At 36.4% G+C, this 20,230-nt stretch overlaps 2 protein-coding genes across 6 annotated transcripts in view; both read left to right on the forward strand.

Annotated features, from left to right (window-relative positions):
• The window catches only part of LOC124164874 (protein vav), a 47,075-nt gene extending 30,026 nt beyond the window's left edge, over positions 1 to 17,049 (forward strand). For 2 of the 4 annotated variants that reach the window (XM_046542092.1, XM_046542094.1), the window contains exons 11-17: positions 3,088 to 3,290; positions 5,344 to 5,461; positions 6,154 to 6,375; positions 8,011 to 8,213; positions 14,042 to 14,191; positions 14,353 to 14,521; positions 15,828 to 17,049. In XM_046542092.1, the coding sequence (XP_046398048.1) occupies positions 3,088 to 3,290; positions 5,344 to 5,461; positions 6,154 to 6,375; positions 8,011 to 8,213; positions 14,042 to 14,191; positions 14,353 to 14,521; positions 15,828 to 15,917 (1,155 nt within the window). In that variant the 3' untranslated portion in view covers positions 15,918 to 17,049. Of the gene's footprint in view, positions 1 to 3,087; positions 3,291 to 5,343; positions 5,462 to 6,153; positions 6,376 to 8,010; positions 8,214 to 13,043; positions 14,192 to 14,352; positions 14,522 to 15,827 lie in introns of those variants that run through there. The other 2 variants (XM_046542093.1, XM_046542095.1) reach the window with 2 other exon arrangements.
• A 2,309-nt stretch (positions 17,050 to 19,358) lies between these two features.
• Positions 19,359 to 20,230, forward strand: part of LOC124165233 (piwi-like protein Ago3) — a 48,562-nt gene continuing 47,690 nt past the window's right edge. Inside the window, exon 1 of one of the 2 annotated variants that reach the window (XM_046542540.1) lies at positions 19,359 to 19,382. The gene's annotated coding sequence lies outside the window, so the exon portion shown is untranslated. Of the gene's footprint in view, positions 19,383 to 19,708; positions 19,904 to 20,230 lie in introns of those variants that run through there. The other variant, XM_046542539.1, reaches the window with a different exon arrangement.

The raw sequence follows: 20,230 nt of genomic DNA on the forward strand, positions 1-20,230 counted from the left end.
AAGCATTCGCGAATGCTAATGCCACAATATTTTCACCAAAATTAACTACTTACTTATCGAAAGACAGTTTACCACATAAATTTGAGACTGAGCACTCCATTAACTTCATTTCTAACAGATCGCTAGCAAGTGCAGAGATTAAGGAGTTTTGTAAGTTTTTCCGGCGGTGAAACCCTCGCTATGGCGAGAGCCAACACCTAAAGGGCCTCATAAAAACGAAATTTTTAACATGCTTATTATAGGATCAATTGGCGGTGCATCGGCTATCTCTCGTAATAGCGGGCGTCTCGCTATATCCCGTACTCGCTTTAACGAGGTTCCACTGTGTTTAGTTTTTTCTATCTCCCATCCACGCTAAATGCAATTCCACCTATTTCTAGTGCTAACACTAAAACATCTTTTTTCTACACCAGCATTACATGGCATCATTTTAAATACGATGAAGAATAAAAACTAAAGATAGACAATGTATTGAGATATAATTTTCAAGAGTTCACGAAAGTAAACCAATATTGTAAAATTTTAAATTACAAGATTTTTAGAAAATAATCAGCCCAAAACAAGACTTATTTCTGGCATCATTTAAAGTTGTTGATCATGTTTATAGTAGGTTTACAAAAGGAAAAAATAAGCTCATAATTTCAAATTGATGTCAGGTTTTGGCTCAATCTTCCCTAATATTAAGCAGATTGCTAATTTTTTAATCCCAAGAACATAAAATAATCAATTTAAAAAAGATGGTGTTTCGTTTAGTTTTCCCCAATATGTGATCCGTGCTTCCTACCTTGGTTAAAATTATTAGGGTCAATTAAGGAATTGGCGAGGCAGGTAGCCCAGCGGTATCTTTGCCAGAACGGAGTGGGAGGGCAAGCTAATCTGCCAAGTCTCATGGGAGCAAGGACAGACTAAAAATATGTCAAGAAATGACAAAATAAGGGTCGTAGCCAATAAAATGAATGTGGATGACAAAGTTTTCCTTTTCATTTCCCCGATAATGAAAAATACTTCTCCAGTCTCTCTCCAGTTAGAAACTTACCCCTGTTGCCGGTAGAGATGAACCATGTCCTTCTCCACAGCAGCAAAACATTGCCTGGTTGAGGAAGTGGGGGTAGGATAAGGAAAGGTTCAGAGGGCGGATGGACGAGGGGTGGGTAAAGGGCCTTGAGCCTTGCCTGAGACTACTTGTGGGGACCTTGTTTGTTTATGACACACTGAAGCTCTGTCACCCGAGATGGGTGGGAATTGCTAGGGAAGGGGAGAAATGATAGTGGAGGGGGGTTCGGGATGCGTAAGTTGGGTGTCAGGAAGATCAGCAAAAGGCGGTAGGAGAGAGTAAAAAGGTTTTGGAGAGAAAGATCTCTCAGAATGGGGGAACTAATAGGAGTGCTATAAGAAAGTTCATGGTTGGAGCTGAAAGTGCCTCTTCATTACGTGTAGCCTGCAAAATAAATTGATGGTAAATATGTAGAGCCTAATATTCAAGATTCTCCTCACTGTCATCATCGTCGTCACTGCTGTCATGTCTAGTCCTGGCCACTACGTCTTCCCACTGTTTGCAGCTTAGACACTAGCTATGCACTGACTGAAGCCCCTTACACATTCATTCATGAATTTAGTTCAAGCCCATACCTTTCTATTCAATGCTTCCAGGATGAAAGATAGCCAAACACCGCCTCCCTCGTGTATAGATAGCGAGGTAATTTTGTGAAAACTTAATGCACAGTAGCGTCAAATCTCCGTTCAAATTGGCAATAGAGGAGCCATTTTACCCTCAGTATGTGCTTGTGTGTAAAGTGTTATATCATCTGTGATACTTTACTACATCTCCTCTCCCAGTCATTGACAACTGCAGTATTTTCCGCGACCTCTCCCCCTCCGAAATATAATGATGTCTCTAAAATGAAAGTTTAATTTGAAAAATATTTCCTTTATCATTGAGGGACTTAATTCTCTTCTTTCCTCGTATCTATTGATTTGAAAAGTGGTGTCACGAGGTCGCTTATTTTCCAGCAAGAAAATTGAAATTTGAGCAATTTTATGGACTTGCAGCATTTTCTTGGTATGATTCAATTATATAGGGCTGAAGTAGGAGTGTAAGAAATACCACACATGACCTTCCTCGCATGTTAAACTACGAAGTATTGTCAAAGCGATGTATTGTGTCAGCCACAATATTTTTACTGAACTCCTACGTCTCCTCGATTCCTACAATAAGTTTTTAGGTGAACCCTTTCCCTCCAAATTTGCGTTTCATTTACGATTTCACACTTTGATGCACCATAGTCAGAAGCACTGATTTTTTTGCTGCTTTCGCCGGAATAACTAGTTTTGTTGACAAATTTTTTGCCGTAGATTGCGTAAACGAATGCCATTTGCTCCTGGGGACCAAGCCCATTGTTCGTAATTTCAAAACATTTCGTGTAATCAAAACTTTGTATTATCGAGTACCACCGTGTATTTACCATAGGCTTCTCGCCTGGACCACTATTTCACTTTGTATTATCGAAAATTTCATAATATCCTGCTTCGTATAATCAATAGTTTACTATATCTATCATAATGTAGGGCAAGCTAAAATGGATAATGAAAAAGAGAGATAATCCATATGTGATCATTTTCTTGGTAATTGTTACTTGGTTTTCTCTGTCTTTGCATTGTTCTCCCAATCCATTCAGAAATAATTTTTTGGGGGGAAAGGGTAGAAAATGCAGGATAGAAGTGGGACAGAAAGGAAGAGCTTTTGAGGAGGGGACTGGCTGGAGAAGTGTGATTAGTGCATAATCTAAGAAATTAGTAATGGAGGCTGTAGTGTATGTACCTATTTAAAGTATGTTTACTGTAGACCCTGGATTATGTTTTCCTGCGATTTCTATTTAAGTGCACCTTTTAAAATTTTATATTCATCCCCTCTATGTTCTTTTCATGCAAAATCAAGGATATTTAGAAGTGTCTTTTATCAATTTCAGTTATCTATGCTAAAATTGATAGCTAGGTTATGCTCATGACTTTTCGTAGCACATACATATTGACTCTGTATATATATATGTATACATAGTATTAAAAGTGACTTTTCTTATTATTTTTCAGGGTGATCAGTTCAAGTTCCGTGAGTGTTTGCGTCTCTGGGAGTATAAAGTAGCTGATGAAATAGGCCGACGTACATTGGACCCTAATATAAGGTGGAGTTATCAATGGTACCTTTATCACAAGACTGAAAAAACAGCGTACACTCTCTATGCTCGCACTGAAGATTTGAAGAGGAAATGGATAAAAGCAATTACCGATGCTCTGTAAGTTTGCTTGCTGGTAATCATTACCATTCAGCAATACTAAGATTGATTTGTCATGGCTCTCCACTCCTTTCTCCTATCAACTTATCTTTTCACTCTAATAATAATAATAATAATTTTAATAATAATAATATTGTTCTTCTCCTCCATATTCTTCAGCACCTCTTCCTTACATTTCATCTGTGGCCTCCCTTTGTTATTCTTGCCATCTTATTTTCCTTCAAAGATTATCTTCACCAGACCATCATGTGTCATGATTTTCTGATGAAGTGTTTCGGCCTTAACGGTTTTCTTACCACCCATGCAGAACTGTATCCTACTTATTATCTTCCCACCTTCCTTTTCCATCCTTTACAGCAGAGGTCTTCAACCTTTTTTAATCATCCGTCGGGCGTAATGCATCTGACAGGCAAAGTGCAAGGTTGTTTTTTTTTTTTTTTTTTTTTTTTCAAGGCGGCATAGACCCTTGATGCTTTTTGTTTTGACGTGTTCTGTGCAGCCTTTTTCTTTTCACATTTAAGCCGAAAGGTCTGTGGTAGATTATATTGCATAGTTCAACAAAATAATGGCACAATAAAGCAAAATAAAAGTATCATTATCTAAATAAGTTAGCAAAATAAAACACACTTGTCTTGTAGAATTCACATGGTAAAATACTTTACATATAATAACACTTAATAGCCTAAAGATCACATTAAATCGCACCTCGCTGGATTGGTCCTGGGCTGTATGACGGCATGTAAAGGGGTCTATGCATAGCACAAATGACTTCATGTAAGTGTTCGACTGCATTAATAATTTTACTTTAAACTTTAAAGGTATACCACTAAGCCATGCTATGAGTCAATAATGATTCTTCACATCTGTGCCTCTCAGGCACATTGCGCCTAAACAAGTTGCGCCTGACGAAAGGCTAATGCAAGGGCCAAAAATCGATTTCACATCATCCGGAGGGCCACAAGGCTCCACGTCACTTTACCGCCACTTCAATATCATTTAAAAAAGCATAAAATTTCAAAATGCAGTAATCTTTATTGGTTAAGAAGCTCAATCAATCAATGCCATTTTTAACATTGTTTATATTTGACTAGTGTGTCAATATATACAGTAGATTCCGGTTAATTGGGACATATCGGGACTTGTGATTTCACCCCAATCAAGCGGCTGCCCCAATTAGGCGAACTCTCTTGTAAATGGGCATAAAAAACTTTGAAATGGTAGAAAGAAGACTATATAATGTTTATAATGCAACATAAGTTTATTAAACTATTAATTTAATTAATAAATCAGTGATTTCAGTTAATTTATTATCATTTTTAATAATTATAACATTTTTGTTAAAATATTTTTCACAGCCTCAGGGGACGCTGGATGAATGTCTTTTACTAAGTCCTATCCTCTTGTGGATAGTATAACAACAAGAACTTTCAAAATACGGCAAGAATAGGAACATTTGTGAAAAATAAGAGTAAATCAAAGGAGGAAAATATAAAAATAGTATTCTGAAGGCAAAAAAAATTGATTTCGTCGCGAGTATAGAGTCTATGTCGCCGACTCATGGCCCAATAAAGCGGTATGCTGTCCAAATTAAGCGGAGAATACTCTGAGATATTCTTCTATTGGGTTCTGTTCTTCAAGATCTGTCCCAATTAAGCGGCTGCCCCAAGTAACCGGTGGACCCATTAAACGGAATCTACTGTATTTTATATTGAGTGGCGTGATACAATATTTTCATTAGCCTCTAGAGGCCACAAGAAATTAGCCGGCTGGCCGCATGTGGCCGGGGGTCCACAGGTTGAAGACCTTTGGTTTACAGCATTTCTCCACCTCTTTATTTTAAGCTTCCTTTAGTCCTCTTTCATGTCATCCTTCTAACTTTGCCGTGGCCCTTCTCTAGTTCTTCTACACCCTGGTTTTTCTTCAAAAAATATTTTAGACATTCTGCTCATTTGCTGCTAGTAGTTCTTAAAGTTGAATCATTGATTTAATTATGTACACATTTAAACATTTGTTTCCCTTGGAAAAATGCTAATTTTTTTTTATTTCTTTGTAGTGACAATATAAATCCATCAGGCTGTAAAGATACTGATCACAAATTTCAAATGCGCACAGTTGATCGGGCAACAACGTGCAACCACTGTAACAAGTTCCTCAAAGGTATACTATTTCAGGTGAGTATTTGGATCTATTAACCTGCATGCAATATACTGTGTGCATCTTAGTACTTTAAATTGAAATTGTAATTTTGACATTGAGGTTGGATGTGTCAGTTTCTTGTTGGCTATTTTTTTGATCCATTGGTTGAGTTGCAATTAAAATTGAACCTTTTGAAGCATTCGAAGTTTTGGATCATTCCCTATTGTCCTACTCCATCATAGTTCTCCCTGGAGCCTAAGGTATAAGTGGCTCAGGCTAAAGATATAGAGGTAGATAGAGTCCTTAAAATGTTTTTAAGACTATCTATTTTCTCTTTTGCAACCTTAGTAATCATTACTGGATTTTCCCTAAATTAATTTTTTGATCATGTTATATACCAATTTAAGTTTTAGCCCCTTTAGTGCCAGCCTATTTTTCTCGGTATGCTGAAGAATGGCAGGGCTTTTCTTTTGGCGAATTTGTAGGTTTGTGCTTAAAAATTAACGTAAAACCTAAAATGCATTTTCGGAAACTTTCTTTTTATTTGCTCCCAATACTTACGGGTATGTTAAAGCATGACAGATACTGAAAATAGTTACCAAAGCTACGTGAAACACAAAAATAAAAGGAGTTAGTGCACAAAAAACCCGACTGATAGATGGGCCCTTGGCACTATAGGGGTTAATATTAAGCGATTGACAATTGTTTTCCTTTCATGGTGTTTCAGGGCTACCGATGTGAAAGGTGTTTGATTTCCGTCCACAAACACTGCATCCCCAATTCGGGTCGATGTGGACAAATACCCCCTGAGCTACCTCCTCGCCCTCCTTTGCCGTCTTCAGCATTCTTGCCTACCTCGCATCAGCTTCCTGCCAATGTGAACTCCCACCTAATCAATGTATATACACCGGAGCAAGGTGCCCATGCTCATGGAAATATTTCGTCCTGGGTAAGAGGTTTTTTCATTTTATCTGGAAGAGAATGGTTTGCATTTTTTTCAAATTTGTGATTTTTCATGGGATATGGTGCAGTCAACTGCTCACCTTCCTAAATTCACAACACTTGCAATGGATGACATGCGGTGGAAAGTCGGAAGGTTTATAAGAGGCGGATGAAATAATTTGTCTCATCATTGTGCTTTATGATCACACTAGTATCTGAATTTTAACTTGCCATAGGTTTAAAGAATTTTTCTTTTTTTTAACAATGATAGAAATTTCTGCGAGCATCAAATCAATGTACCACATTTATTGTTGCAGATGAAAATCTTAAATGAGTTAACATGTAGCTTAATTTTTGACGGCATTAATCTCTAGTACTAGATCTTGAACACTTGACTGGAAAAAGAGATGTGCAAGCTTTTTCGTTTATTTGCACTTGCTTAGTGTTCATGCGGTAATACTTCCTTTTACATATGACTCTCATTAATTCCTTTATTTAAAAATAAAATCAACAGATTTGGGCGTTACTTGGTGGAACGATGAAATATTCATGGTGAAATAAAAACACAGTACTATTCCACAAACTTATATTTTTGCAGTCTACTAGTTTCGACGTTTACACCATCATTATCAAGACTAACTCAAACTAACTTTACACCGTCATTATCAAGTTAGTCTTGATAATGACGGTGTAAACGTCGAAACTAGTAGACTGCAAAAATATAAGTTTGTGGAATAGTACTGTGTTTTTATTTCACCATGAATCCTTTATTTAAAGTGAATAAGTAAGATGTTTTAAGAGGCTTTATTCCAAAGTATTTATTTTCAGTGTGTGAAAAGTTTTCAAATCGGCTTTTGCATCAATTGAATCTTTTTAGTTTTAGTTCTAATTCTGATTCGAAACTTGATAATAGGTGTAACTAAGAATTGAAGAACTGAACCAACCCATCACTAGTAGAAACACTGTAAGGAAAAATGTCAATCACTCTTTTGATATCATTTCATAATTTTGCAGCTGTTGATCAAAAAAAGAATTTTTTTATACTTCTGGGAATTCAGGATCAAGTTTAAAAGGTTTTCAAAAATATATTTTGCGAAATATTCTTCACATTTCATGGAAAATGAATGCTAAAAACAATAGTTATAAAATTATTAGCACATGCCATTTCCTTGAGGTTCCCTATCTACCAAACTTTAGGGCTCAAAAGCTTCCTCTATTTCTTTTTATTCTAATAAGTAACTGTAGAGTAACAGCTTAGTAAAAGACATTGTTAATCATAAAATACTGCTTTGGTCAAGATGTACAACTTACATCAGCAGTGTAAAAAGAAAATATTTGGGAGAGTGGGGGGCAAGATAAATTTAAATATAGTTTAAGTATTTTTTTAATACGTGCAACCCATGATATTTTATGTTTAAATTAAATTTTATGTAAAAAAGATCAAGAAAATGTCATAGTAGTGGATAAAAGTAAATTAACAGAAAGTGCTTAGAGATCTCTAAGTGGCATACTGTAAACAGATTTATTGCTAGTAATTTTCTTCTTATCTTGAGGGTGCAAGACAACCTGGGCCCTCCCTTATGTGTGCCCCTACCTTGTATGTTCTCATTTTAACAGAAAATTAATTTTGTCTTTTTTTAAGCAGGAAGCTTCGTCCAATGATGACCACTGCCAAATTACTTTAAATCCTCCACGTCCTTCTCTCCACCTTTGGTTCGTTGGTGAAATGGGCAGAGAAAGAGCCACTGCTCTACTAGAAAGGGAAAAGGATGGAACGTACTTGGTTCGAATCCGCCCACGTGGTCCAACAAACCCCTCTGAATCAGCATATGCTTTAAGCCTTAAGTAAGTTAATTATTCTTATAGAAATTAATAGTTGTTTTTTGGCAACTCCTTAGTATAATTATTTATGTAAAAAGTGCTGAACATAATGTAAGTGCTTGAAAGGGACCTGGATTATTAGCTTTACTTTTATGGATTACGTAACTGTGACAACTAGTAGAACATATGAAACTGTGAATGGTTTGAGTTACATAGGTAATTGAAAGTAAACCTGGATATGTGATGCATACAGTCATGAAACAAGTACAGTATACTCTTGTTATTACGAAGTTCACCGGACCGACAAACTGGAGGTTCGTAATAATGAAGTTCGTAGGAACGTTTCTTTTAGGAATTGTCAAAAAAAAAACTGTATATTATAAACGCGATTAAATTACGCGGAAATATGTATAAACAGGAAAATTCGTTTCAGTTTTTCAACTGAAGAATGACGGCATGACGCAATCGGGGGTTGATATCTTCCCGAATACATTAAGTCTGATATTCGAACTAGATGCGTTCCAAGACCTTGTTCCTAGGTTGATAAACTTACTGTCCGGCCGCCGAGAGTCGTCCAATGACAGACAAAATGGTCTACGTCTGGGTAGGGGGCAAGGCTGCCAGGTAAGAAAGGGAAACGCTAACAAAGGGTTCCGTGAAGAAAAGAACCGGAAGGGACGACAAGCGTGAAGGACCTAGAGCATGGGTTCCCAAACTTTTTTGTACCACACCCCCCCTGCTACACATGTCAGCTTTCCATTTTGCAATACCCTATTTCCACGGTGCCGTACATACCAACCCTACTTGTACAAGTACTTGTACTCGTACAAGTATGTTCCTACTTGATACGGTGAGTAGGTAGATTTTTTTGTTCACTGTTGAATGCAGTAACGCAGAATGGAAAGATTCAATAATTGTACGTATGATGAAAATTAAAACAAGTATTACATGAAAAACTGACTTACCGTTGCGTCTGACAGTAACTGCTATGGAGGGGGACGGTTTTGAGAACCTTGAACTCTTGTGTGTTTTGTAGTTTTAAAAACTGTAACCTTCTTTGATAAAGTTTACAACTTTATTGAAACTTTACAAAAACAATTATGAAAACTTAGAAAGACTTTATTTCAAAGATCTGAGGAAATTATTTTTGTAATTTTTTAATTTATTTCATTTGGGTGTTACAAACCCCCCCCCGGACTTTCTCCACGCCCCCCAGTTTGGGAACCCCTGGCCTAGAGGAACAATCACTTGTTTTGGTGATTCAAAGAAAGGGCTTGTTTTGGTGGCTCAGGCTTATTTTGGTGCTCCATTTATGCATTTGACAAACGTTGTATGACTAGGGGAGGGTGTGAGGTGCGTTTGGGGGACAGTGATTGGCTTTAAACCGTGATGGCACAGGATTATCCACCTCTCCTGTTGTGACATAATCGGACAGCTCTCGCCAGCTGGACTGTATGCAAGTTATCAAGGAGTACGGTTATCCTGCAGAATGCAACACTGCGTATTACACGTATGCACCTGTTCACGATTGTGACGAACTGATCTAGTGGGGCATGCGATGCATCCAGTGCCGAAAAAATAGCTCCGGTGACGAAGAACAGGCGAAACGCTGAACAGTTCCTAAATTCACACCGGATTCAATGATACCTTGTTCAGATTGTTATTACAGGGAGAGTTTCCCAGTGCCACACCGCGTAGTATTGGCCGAATAGATAGATATATAGGCGCCAAATTCGAAATTTGAAAATTTCGAATGCTCATATCTCTGAAAATTCGTAAATCGAATGTGCATAGGAAGATGACTGACTGTACATCCAATTTACGAATGGTTATGAGTGGGTCACCATGACTTCACAGGAATGAAGCTTGTTATGTGATGTTGCGTGTTAACTGCATAAAGAACCATAATTGACGCTCTTAGGCACAGTACACGAGAAGAACTTAAACTTGGCGGGATTATTAAAACTTACGTGTAGTGAGTATCCACCTAAATGCTGTGACTTATGCGTGGAACTTCGTAATAAAGTTTATTTTGTAACTGCCGGGACCGGGACTGGGACTAAGGTTCGTAATTTCGTAATAACGAAAATTTCGTCATAACGTTTCTTTTACTATAGCTTGGATAGGCCTTTTCGTCGGGACCAACGATTTGCTTCGTAATAACGTTGTTCGTATTAACGAGAGTCTACTGTAATGTGTTGAGTCTTGAGACTTAGTGGAGTAGAGAAACTAGTGGATATGTTTGGAGAAAATAAATGTGGTTTATGCTAAATAATGTTTTAACGAGATGGAAGTGTACTGGTAGCTATTGATACAAAAACTACATATTTATTTATAAACATTCTCAGATCTTATCATGTATGCTTTGTGATGCAATCTGTTCTAAATTCTAACTATTGATTAAAGGAGATATTGCACAGTTTTTCTCTGAATTTATTTCCTCACACAGTGTTTTGCTGTTAATTGCAACATTCTCATTTGCTCTGTGTTTCACCGAAATCATCCTAAAATATGTCCATTTACTAATTAGTAGAGGTCCGTATAAGTGGTTTTATTTTTTGCTAAAATTTGTGTTAAAACTGTGATTTTGGAGGTACAGAAAATCTTGGTGGTGTTATCATAATGTTACAATTTTTGCACATTTCTAGGTGTTTTATTATTTTTTGACTCTACAATTCACGGCACCGTGCCGTGAACGGCGACCGGCAAAAATTCGTACCCTCTGAAAGTGGCCTTTCAGCACATTATAGATTCAAAATCTCAAATTCTTCATGAGAGCAAGCGCATCATTCTAGATGTTTCCGTGAATTGTAGGTTTGATAAATGTGAATCGAAGAGAGAGGCTGTGATAAATTTAATGGTAAATTCTGGCCGAGACCTCACTACAGTGCGCAATGTAACACTGATGCGAAATGTGCAAGACGAAACAAGCCAATTGACCTTGGAATCATAATAAGATGAAATGACACTGCTTAAATATCTTAAAGCCATTATGGTGATAAAAATATTGTCTCATGTCTATGGTTGCTGCAATTAAAATTAATGAAAAACTTGACGCCCTATGATCACAATGAAGACAACAAAAGAAACCGCCATGATGATGCCCCGAGCCCTGGCCCCCTGGGTGGGAATCACGTACGCTACCACTACCTCACCTGACCCGTCTACTGAGTAATGCGAAATTTTGGAATTATATACGGCTTGTGAAAAATACCGCATGAATATTAATTAATTACAGCCAAACTAAGGCCCATTCTACGGAACCAATACTAGTTCAGAGATGTGTTCACCATTCCGAAGGCCATAAAAAATACGGCATTGAAAAAGGCGGAACAAGGTACGTGCTCTCCTGTTGAAAGTACTGAAAACTACACGCGGGAAGCAGGTGAAAAATTATTCAATAATACATTCATACCAACAAGTATCTAAAATATTTGAGGTAAGGGTGGGGATCGTGTGTTGCAGAGTGGGAGTATTTAGGGTTGTTTTAGAAAGGGTCATTTTTAAGGGTCTTTGGAGGGGGAGCATGGTAGCCTAGTTGATAGAGTACTTGGCTGAAGATTGAGGGTTTATGAGTTGGAATCCCGGATTAAGCACACGGATATCCCCAAACAAAATCCTTGGAAGTGCAGGTGACCCAATGAAAGGATCTGGCCCCTCTATCCTGAATGTGTGAAATTCACTTGCTTATGGCTTAGTCAGGTGAGCTCTACCCTCACGTAATCAAACCAACTTTTACTTAGTGAGTGAAGAGGGGGCAAAAGATTTCTGGGTGAGGTCACCACCAAAAACAAAAGAGAATGCTACAGATGCACGAGGTACCCTCTTCCCCTTCCCCTTCAAAGACCCTATAAAACGACCACTTCTCCATCAACTCTCATTATTCCTACTCTTCGACACCCAAGCCCCACCATTCCCATTGCCCTCACTCCAATAGTAAAAGGACTTATTTAAGGATGATCTTGGTGAAACACCCAGCACTTGAGAATGTTGTATTTAACAATGAAATGCTTAGTGAGCAAGTAAATTAAGCGGGAAACTGTTACATGTTCCAATTTAATCATTTATCATTTTTAACTTGATAGAACTATTATCAATAACAGAGGAAATTACTTATGTGGTGATTTTCAGCATAAATTTTATTTAAATCGAACCAATTTTTGTCAATTTGACCATCTTTATCAAGTTCACAATGAGTGAGAGAGTAATGGTGTCTGGGAAAGGAAAAATATGGATAGGTACTGAGGCAATGGAAGCAATTGCATGATTGGCCCTTAAAATAAGGTTAGGTTTTCAGCATCATAAGAAGTTTTTGTTTCCAAGCAAGGTGGGAAGAAAAGTGGCTGGGGCCATTTTGTTCAATGCACACAAAATTTATCATTTTATTGAGTTTTCAGCAACTTATAGATTTTCCAGAAGGTTCTGCTTGTGCCCCTTGGTGTTGAGTGAAAAAGACAAATAGAATGAAGTCACTTAGCTAGTTTTCTTATATTTGAGGCTTGGAAGGCTGACAGTGCAAACATTTTCTTTGGATTAACAACTCTTTCACCATGGTACAGATAGCACATCCTGTTTTACAATGTTGGCAGTTTAATGAAAGAGCTTTTAAATTGATCCAGTATACACTGCTTTATATGGAACATCAAAATTGTTTTTTGAATTAAATATCAAATTTTCATGGAAATGTTATTTGTGAAACGATAGCTTGAATTTGTGCCTGGGTATGTTATTGGCTTCAAGTAGCTTGAAGGGTGAATACTGAATCTCTGGTTTATGGATTTTTTCTTCAAGATATATGAAATTCATTTAATTTTTATAGCATTTAAGTGATCGTACTCAACACGTTTGTTACAGATGACACCAATTTGTGTCATCCGGGTCCAACTCAGAGATGCCAAACGGTATCATTTTGCTCCCTAATTAAAAAATTACATATTGGGATAAAGCTGACAAATTTTTAACCGCATCAAATGAGCTAATGCTAATACTCATTTAATGAATCCCTTGCGCTAAATGAGGTATGATTATGATTTGCATTACAAGGAGGTATGTATGGGATACTGCTTATGATTCATAGTAGGTATCGTAATTGGGACATTAATCTTGTACATGAGAATTTATAGTCTCACTCTTCTTTCATCTACTTTTATTATCTTTTGTCATGATGGAAATTACATGCATGCTCCATATGCTCTTACAAACAATTCTTACTAATGTCACTTATAAAGCTTGTCGAAATCACTTCTTTTGTAACAAGGATAATCATGTGTTTTTTGTTGGATAAGATGGAAGTATTCGATTTCTTCATCCCTAATGTTTGAGTAATCATGTATAATTTAATGCCTGACTTGTTTCTTGTCATCTATGACTTTTGAATGAATAAACTTTACCTATTAATCCATTCTCTCTCTATGGCTTAGCAGACAAAGCATGCAGTAAATGCCTACTCACGTATTTCTATTAGTAGACCACCCACTATTCTCATTTCACTCTCCCCTGTTATACATGTGACCTGCAAGCACTTCTCTATCATTCAGTATGGACTGCATCAGTTAAAATGGTCCACACTGAACTGACTAATTACCTGGAACAGCCACGTCAAATTATGAGGTCATTTTATCTCCGCAAGTTTTGTCTTTCTCTGCTCTGAATATCCCAGAAGTTCTTTTGGCTGGTTCCCATTCTTATTTGTGACCTTCAGTCAGATATCATCTTAAAATGCGTGCCTTCTTTTATGGGCCCTATTTTCAGAAAAGTTCAGAATTCATGTCCCACATTGAGTGCGTAAAAGTACTCCGTGCTCAATGAATGTTGCGTGATTGACACTCATTTTTTGAAATTTGATATTTCAGGACTGACTCGAAAGTGAAGCATATGAAGGTGTATGAGAAGGAAAATAATGGAGCACGAAATTACTGCTTGTCTGAATCGAGGTTTTTTCCTTCAATTGTAGATCTAGTTGATTGCTATGAGCAGACAAGCCTCGGTGAAAATTTTGTGGGGTAAGTTTTTATCTATCACTCATGCAAATAACGTTATCTTCCCAGTTTTTGGCTCTCAATTTCCAATTTCTCAATTTTTAGAATTTAGAAGTGCACATGTAAGGTATTATTAATGTTGATCAGTTAAATGCATGTTTTCATTGTTTTACTCTATTCCACAGGTTGGATGTGAAACTCCAATGGCCATATGGACGAACAGAGGCTGTTGTACAGTTCGATTTTGAACCAACAGATACCAATCAGCTGAGGTTGTATAGGGGTAGGCATTTAGTAGTTTTAGGGAAGGAAGGTGATCATAAGGGATGGTGGAAAGGAAGAATTGATGATCAGGTATGGTCATATTTAACTTCAAATTACCATATATTCCTGAATATAGTCCCCCCTTTTTTTTCATAAATGCCCATGGTAAAAGTAAAGGGGGGGACTATATTCAAACGCATTTTTTTAACTTTTCCCAAAACTGAAGCCTCAAAATTAGGGTGGGGGGACTAAATTCAGAGGGGGACTACATTCGGAGAAATACAGTATATTTTCTATTTTTACCATGGCATGCATAAAAATTAAAGCCAATCTTAATCTAGGAAAGTGAATGAAACCTGCCACACATTTTTATATCCAAAAGCCATATTCTCAGTCAACCCTGTAGGGCTAATCGACCCTTGATACATCATCAGCCCCTACATAAACCAATCTCGCCCTACATATGGCCAATTTGGGAACTAAATGGCCCCTGATTGATATAGGGCATCTGAACCAGCCCTACACCCTACAAAAACATGGTAGCCTTATGGGGGTCTGCTGGTCAATTCGATTAAAAAAATCTACGTAATAATGCGCAATAAGGAAGATGAGTTTACACAAGCCATTTTAAAATGTAAAGAAACAGAGCATAAAGGTCCTACCACAGGATATCTATACCCACAGTATACCTAGTAATCCTACTACTAGTATACCTATTAAGTCAAAAAAATAATAAAATTGGCTGACGTCAAGTATTGTTATACATGCATCTTGTTTTGTGAATATATTTTAATATTTTTCACTTTTGGCACTCCGGCATCAATGGCCTTGATGACGAATAAAAAGTCTTCCATTTTAACGTCCGCAAAGATGATGGAGCACGGCAGCTGGACTGAAAAGAATTTACTTCAAATATTCGCTGGTAGAAAATCATATCCAACGTAATTTATGATCGTAACTGAATCATAATGAAAATAACTAATTAAAAAAATCATAAATTCCTCTGACAATATGGAAGGAACTACAAACGTACCTATGAAGGTTTTTTTGGAGACAGACTATGACCCTTGTTTTTTTCTTGTCACTGAGTGATAGAGGGCATCACAAATGGCAGTTAGGCATGCTGCCGTTAAAATTTCGTAGGGGTTGGAAACAAATATCTATCTTATGCATAGTTAATAGTTGCTATTCGCTACTGACCACAACATTCTTAAATTAAATTCTTGGGAACCTGTGTAGCTGAGGAACTGAACTAACCAGTGATTTTGTTCAAAATTGTGTAACTCTTGTCTTATTTCAAATACGATATGTTTATTATTTTAAATAGATGACTCATTTAATGGATAATTTTCATTGTTCCTTCATTCTTAAAAGTAACTTGTGATTCTCATTACAGATTGGCTTCTTCCCAAAGGAGTACGTCCGAGAAATTGTAGACTCTACACGTTTAGTATTTCCGTATGGACTAAATCATGACATTCCATGATCTGTTCAAATCAGCATTACGACTCACATTGTTGCTCCTTCCGTGGAAATGTTACCGAATGCAAGAGCAGACTGGAAAACAAGCATGTCCGCACCTGGCAAGACATATTCGCTCCAAAACATGATAAACTCTTATATGTCTGATGTAATTTCATCTGTCAAGTATTTTTCAGTCAGAGATACGAGGTATTAAGAGGAATGAAGATGTTGATGAAAACATGTTTCCTACCCAGCATTATGGAGTTTAATTTTAGCCAAGCCTCTTCAGCAAGTTTTAGCATTTGACTTATGTATTTCTAAGATAGTCTGTTGTAAATTTAATGTTAGAAATAAGTACTGACAAATGCCAATTTATTGTGCACATTAGGATAAATGTAATTAGTACATTTTTAGCTGTGGCACAATATTCTGTGAGTGATGAGTGTTTCGAAACATTTATTGGCTTTAAATCCTCACTAACTATTGCAAAATTAGAAAGTAAAAGTTATCCTGGCAATGATGTTTTCTCAATTTCGAATTTTTAGTCTTTTTATGAAGTTTATCATTAAATTATGCTAAACAATGCACTGATGGTCTTCCTTATGGTTCCCTGCTCTACAATTATACTGATTTTGTGTATTATATACTCATCTTTTAGTTAACATCATCATGTGTGTGACTTGAGCAGTGCTTACTTTCTTTGTCAACTCTGTTGAAAAAAATAATAAGGATGTTATTTATGTATGTACATAAAAGAAAACCCCAAAGAATTGCTGGGATTTTATAGATGTATTTAAATATATATATATATATGAGAATGTTTATCGCATTCTAATGAATGTATGTTTTAGTCAACATATGTGCATTGTTATATGTATATTGGACTCCAGATGGAGAGGAGTGCAATTTTAAAAGTGTATTTTTGTAATCAAGGGAGATGTGTCCCTGTTTCTAAAATTCACTATTCAAATTCTCTAAGTCCATGTTGAATTACTGTAATTGTTGCTTTACAAATTATCATGTTTGACATGTTAAATATTATCCATGTGCATTCCATGTGCTGTAATGCATTTCTATGTGCCAATGAGAAATCTATATACTGTCGAAAACTTTGGTATAATGTTTGTTATAAATATTATTTTATTATACATGAAGTCCTTTCTTTGATTTTTCTTATTGCCACCCTCTCTGTTCATGTTTTTTCTTCTCTTTCTCTTTTTTTATTTTCTTCAACTTCATTTCCTTTCATAGAATTTTCTAAGTAAGCGCATCTGTTTTATACTCCGGTGATAGCAACTAGAATATGCACTCTACCAGTTTTCATGTGGTACATGTACATATACTAATTTGAGAAATTGCAAAAAGTTAATGTGTACTACACTCTTTATCAGATTGACAGTCACGTGATTTATGACAACATGGCTTTCATAAAATTTGAAAGTATATGATGCAAAAATTCATTTAAAAATGTCCACTGCCATTTCTCAAGTCTTAGGAACAATTTTTTTGTGTGATTACCATTAGTGAGTGTACCTTTAATTTTCAAAAAATATGTATTATACTCGATAGGAATATGCTAAATTATGAATTTGAATGAACTGAGTGATGCTAGATACTATTTATTGACTTGATTTTTTTGTCTCAGTTTGTAACTTCTGGATGTAGGTTTTAAGTCCTATTGCAATGATGGAGTGAAGGCTAGACAGAACCAAAATTATTTTGTGGTCTCAGTACCAGTTCAAATATGTTTGCAATGAATATGGTAAAAACCTGTAAGTATTAGTAATGATAATAAATTTTATGATCATTTGGCCAAATTAGCAATAGATAAAGCCAATTCAAAATACATTAAAATAACACTCTACAGTAAGAAAAAGAAAAAAATCAAGCATTATTCATGCAATATCTTTGCATTCCAGAAACTCTGGAAGATTATAAAAGGTATGTAAAACCAACCAGTTCTAAATTTCATTCTTATGCACATTAAGTGGCATGTGCTGCTTTACATGTGAAGTAAGTCTGTTAACCCTTTCATGCTAAATGGTGCTCATATGCGGTGAGGATTTTCTTCGCGAAAGAACGAAAGCAGCACATGTGTGGCATCAATTTTCTGATGCAAACAAATGAAAGCTGCATATGTGCAGCGTGGAGGAAAGTGACCTCAGCGAAGATAACAGACCCAGGTGAGTGGTCATCCCTCGATGCCCAACTTCGAGCAAGCCCAGGCCCTTCCTTGGCCTCTTAGAACTACCCTTTCCCATCCCCTCATAGCAATCAGCCACTGCTTTTTGCAGTTTTTTTTCCAAAAAAAATATTTGTTGCTTATCTTATAAACTAAAGTCAGAAATGAATTCTTTTTTCGCTTATTACAAGGAAATTTCAAATGGCATTCAATCATAAGTAAGGGTTAATGTGCTGTACATATGTACGCTATCTTTTGTTGCTGTGTGCAAAATTATAGTAACGGCCTGACCCCTGTTTGCTTTTTTTTGGCATGTATACCCTTAAGGTCCAATAAATATTAGAAACATGGTCACAGCGTGCCAAGAAGGAAAAATTAGAAAAGTTATGTCATATAAAGAATATTTTGCCTGTTTTTGCCCTTCTTCACTTCTGGAGTTCTATTTCCCTCACTAAGCGGTAATCCTCTGCCAATATCATCATGACTATTTCACAAAACCACATCCCGGCAATAGTGGACACCATGAGGGTAGGCACATTGTATTCCACTTTCCTTTTTGGCAAGAGTTAAAGCTTGGAAGAGCATTTCATGTATTTAAAAAAATGTTATCATGGTGCAGCTGCGCAAAATTAGCTTATCCTTTACCAAGGTTCTTAGACTGTATGAACTTACTCTATGAACCTTGATCCTTTACATACATTGATAAATTAATTAAATTTGGGATAAATTAAGTACTCAAAATTATGTTGCTGTTTTGTGCGCTCCTGGGGGGAAATAACGCAGATTATTGATTTCTGAGTTAAGTGATGGAAATGGTGGTCGACTTATTCATTGATAATTGAATTCACGTAGCCCAGTGGCGTAGCCAGGAATTTTGTTAGGGGGGTCCAAAACCAGGAGGGAAAGTTTTTGAAGAACAGGCTTCTAGGTAATGAGTTTTTAACACTTTTCATGATCGAAGAAACTTCATTTGATAAAGAAAAATTTTGTAAATTCATGATTTTTTAATATTTTGTTTTCTTTTATATGGGAAAATAATTGTGTTTTTATATTTGGGGGGGGGGGGAGGGTGGTGCAGACCCCGCCCCCTTAGCTACGCCACTAAAGCAGCCCATGGGATTGTGCTGCTCTTGGATCGCTGGAGCATATTATTTCATACCTAACCTTGAATTAAGCACAATTATTTGTTTCATGATTGAACAGAATGAACAACATGAGTAACACCTTCAAGCGATGAGCAAAGGCGAGTCGAAATCGACGGCTTTAGCTTTGATCATCGTTTCATGGGTTCAAGTACCAGTATAAGTAAGCATTCAATTAAATAATTTTTATAAGTGGATAAATTTATACCCATCGTGAGTAAAGACTAAATATCTTAACTGCAATAATTGTCCTCAACGATAAACATTTCAAATCGTAGTCCGTTGGTACGTTGGTAAGTAAAATATGAGTCATAACCAGAATGTTAAATAGGGTTTTCAATAAAAAAATGTAGTTTTTTTAACTGTATTTTCTCTTGAGTTTGTATTTAATATATTTTACAATTTTTAAGCGTGTGTATAGAGAATTTATTGACCAAATGTAGTGCTTCGAGTGGTACTTCGACTTATTTCACTTCCGGTTAATACTCGTGTTTATTTGGATATGGTGGTTGACACGTTCATTGACATTCATTGACAAATTTCACGGAGCCTAAGGGATTTCACTGTTCTTGAGTGGCTGGGGCATGAGATTTACATGCCTAGCTTCGTTATTAGCAGTATTATTTGTTTAATGGTTGAACAGAATTAACAACATTTAGTAACACCTTCAAGCTGTTTCATCAGGTAACATTCATTGAATCGAATTAGAGCATGACCTATAATTCGTGATAATCTCTGTCGCGAATTTGCTGCGGTGGTGTAAACATGTGAACGAGCTTGCGTTTTCATCTCTTTATTTAGGGGAGTAATTAAATGTTTTCGCAGCATGATAGTTTTTTAGGGGAAACATTTGAAAAAAATATAACATTGGTTACCTTGTTAACCATTTACTAACGCTCTCCCACGTGATCATGCATTAAAAGTTATAATCGTCATTTAAGTATTAATTTCTGTCATATCACTAGCAGCTATGTGTTTTAATTGTTAAGGTATGAGAGTACTGTCCTTTCC

This window comes from Ischnura elegans, chromosome 9 (genome assembly GCF_921293095.1).
Source record: "Ischnura elegans chromosome 9, ioIscEleg1.1, whole genome shotgun sequence".
Classification (NCBI taxonomy): Eukaryota; Metazoa; Arthropoda; class Insecta; order Odonata; family Coenagrionidae; genus Ischnura; species Ischnura elegans.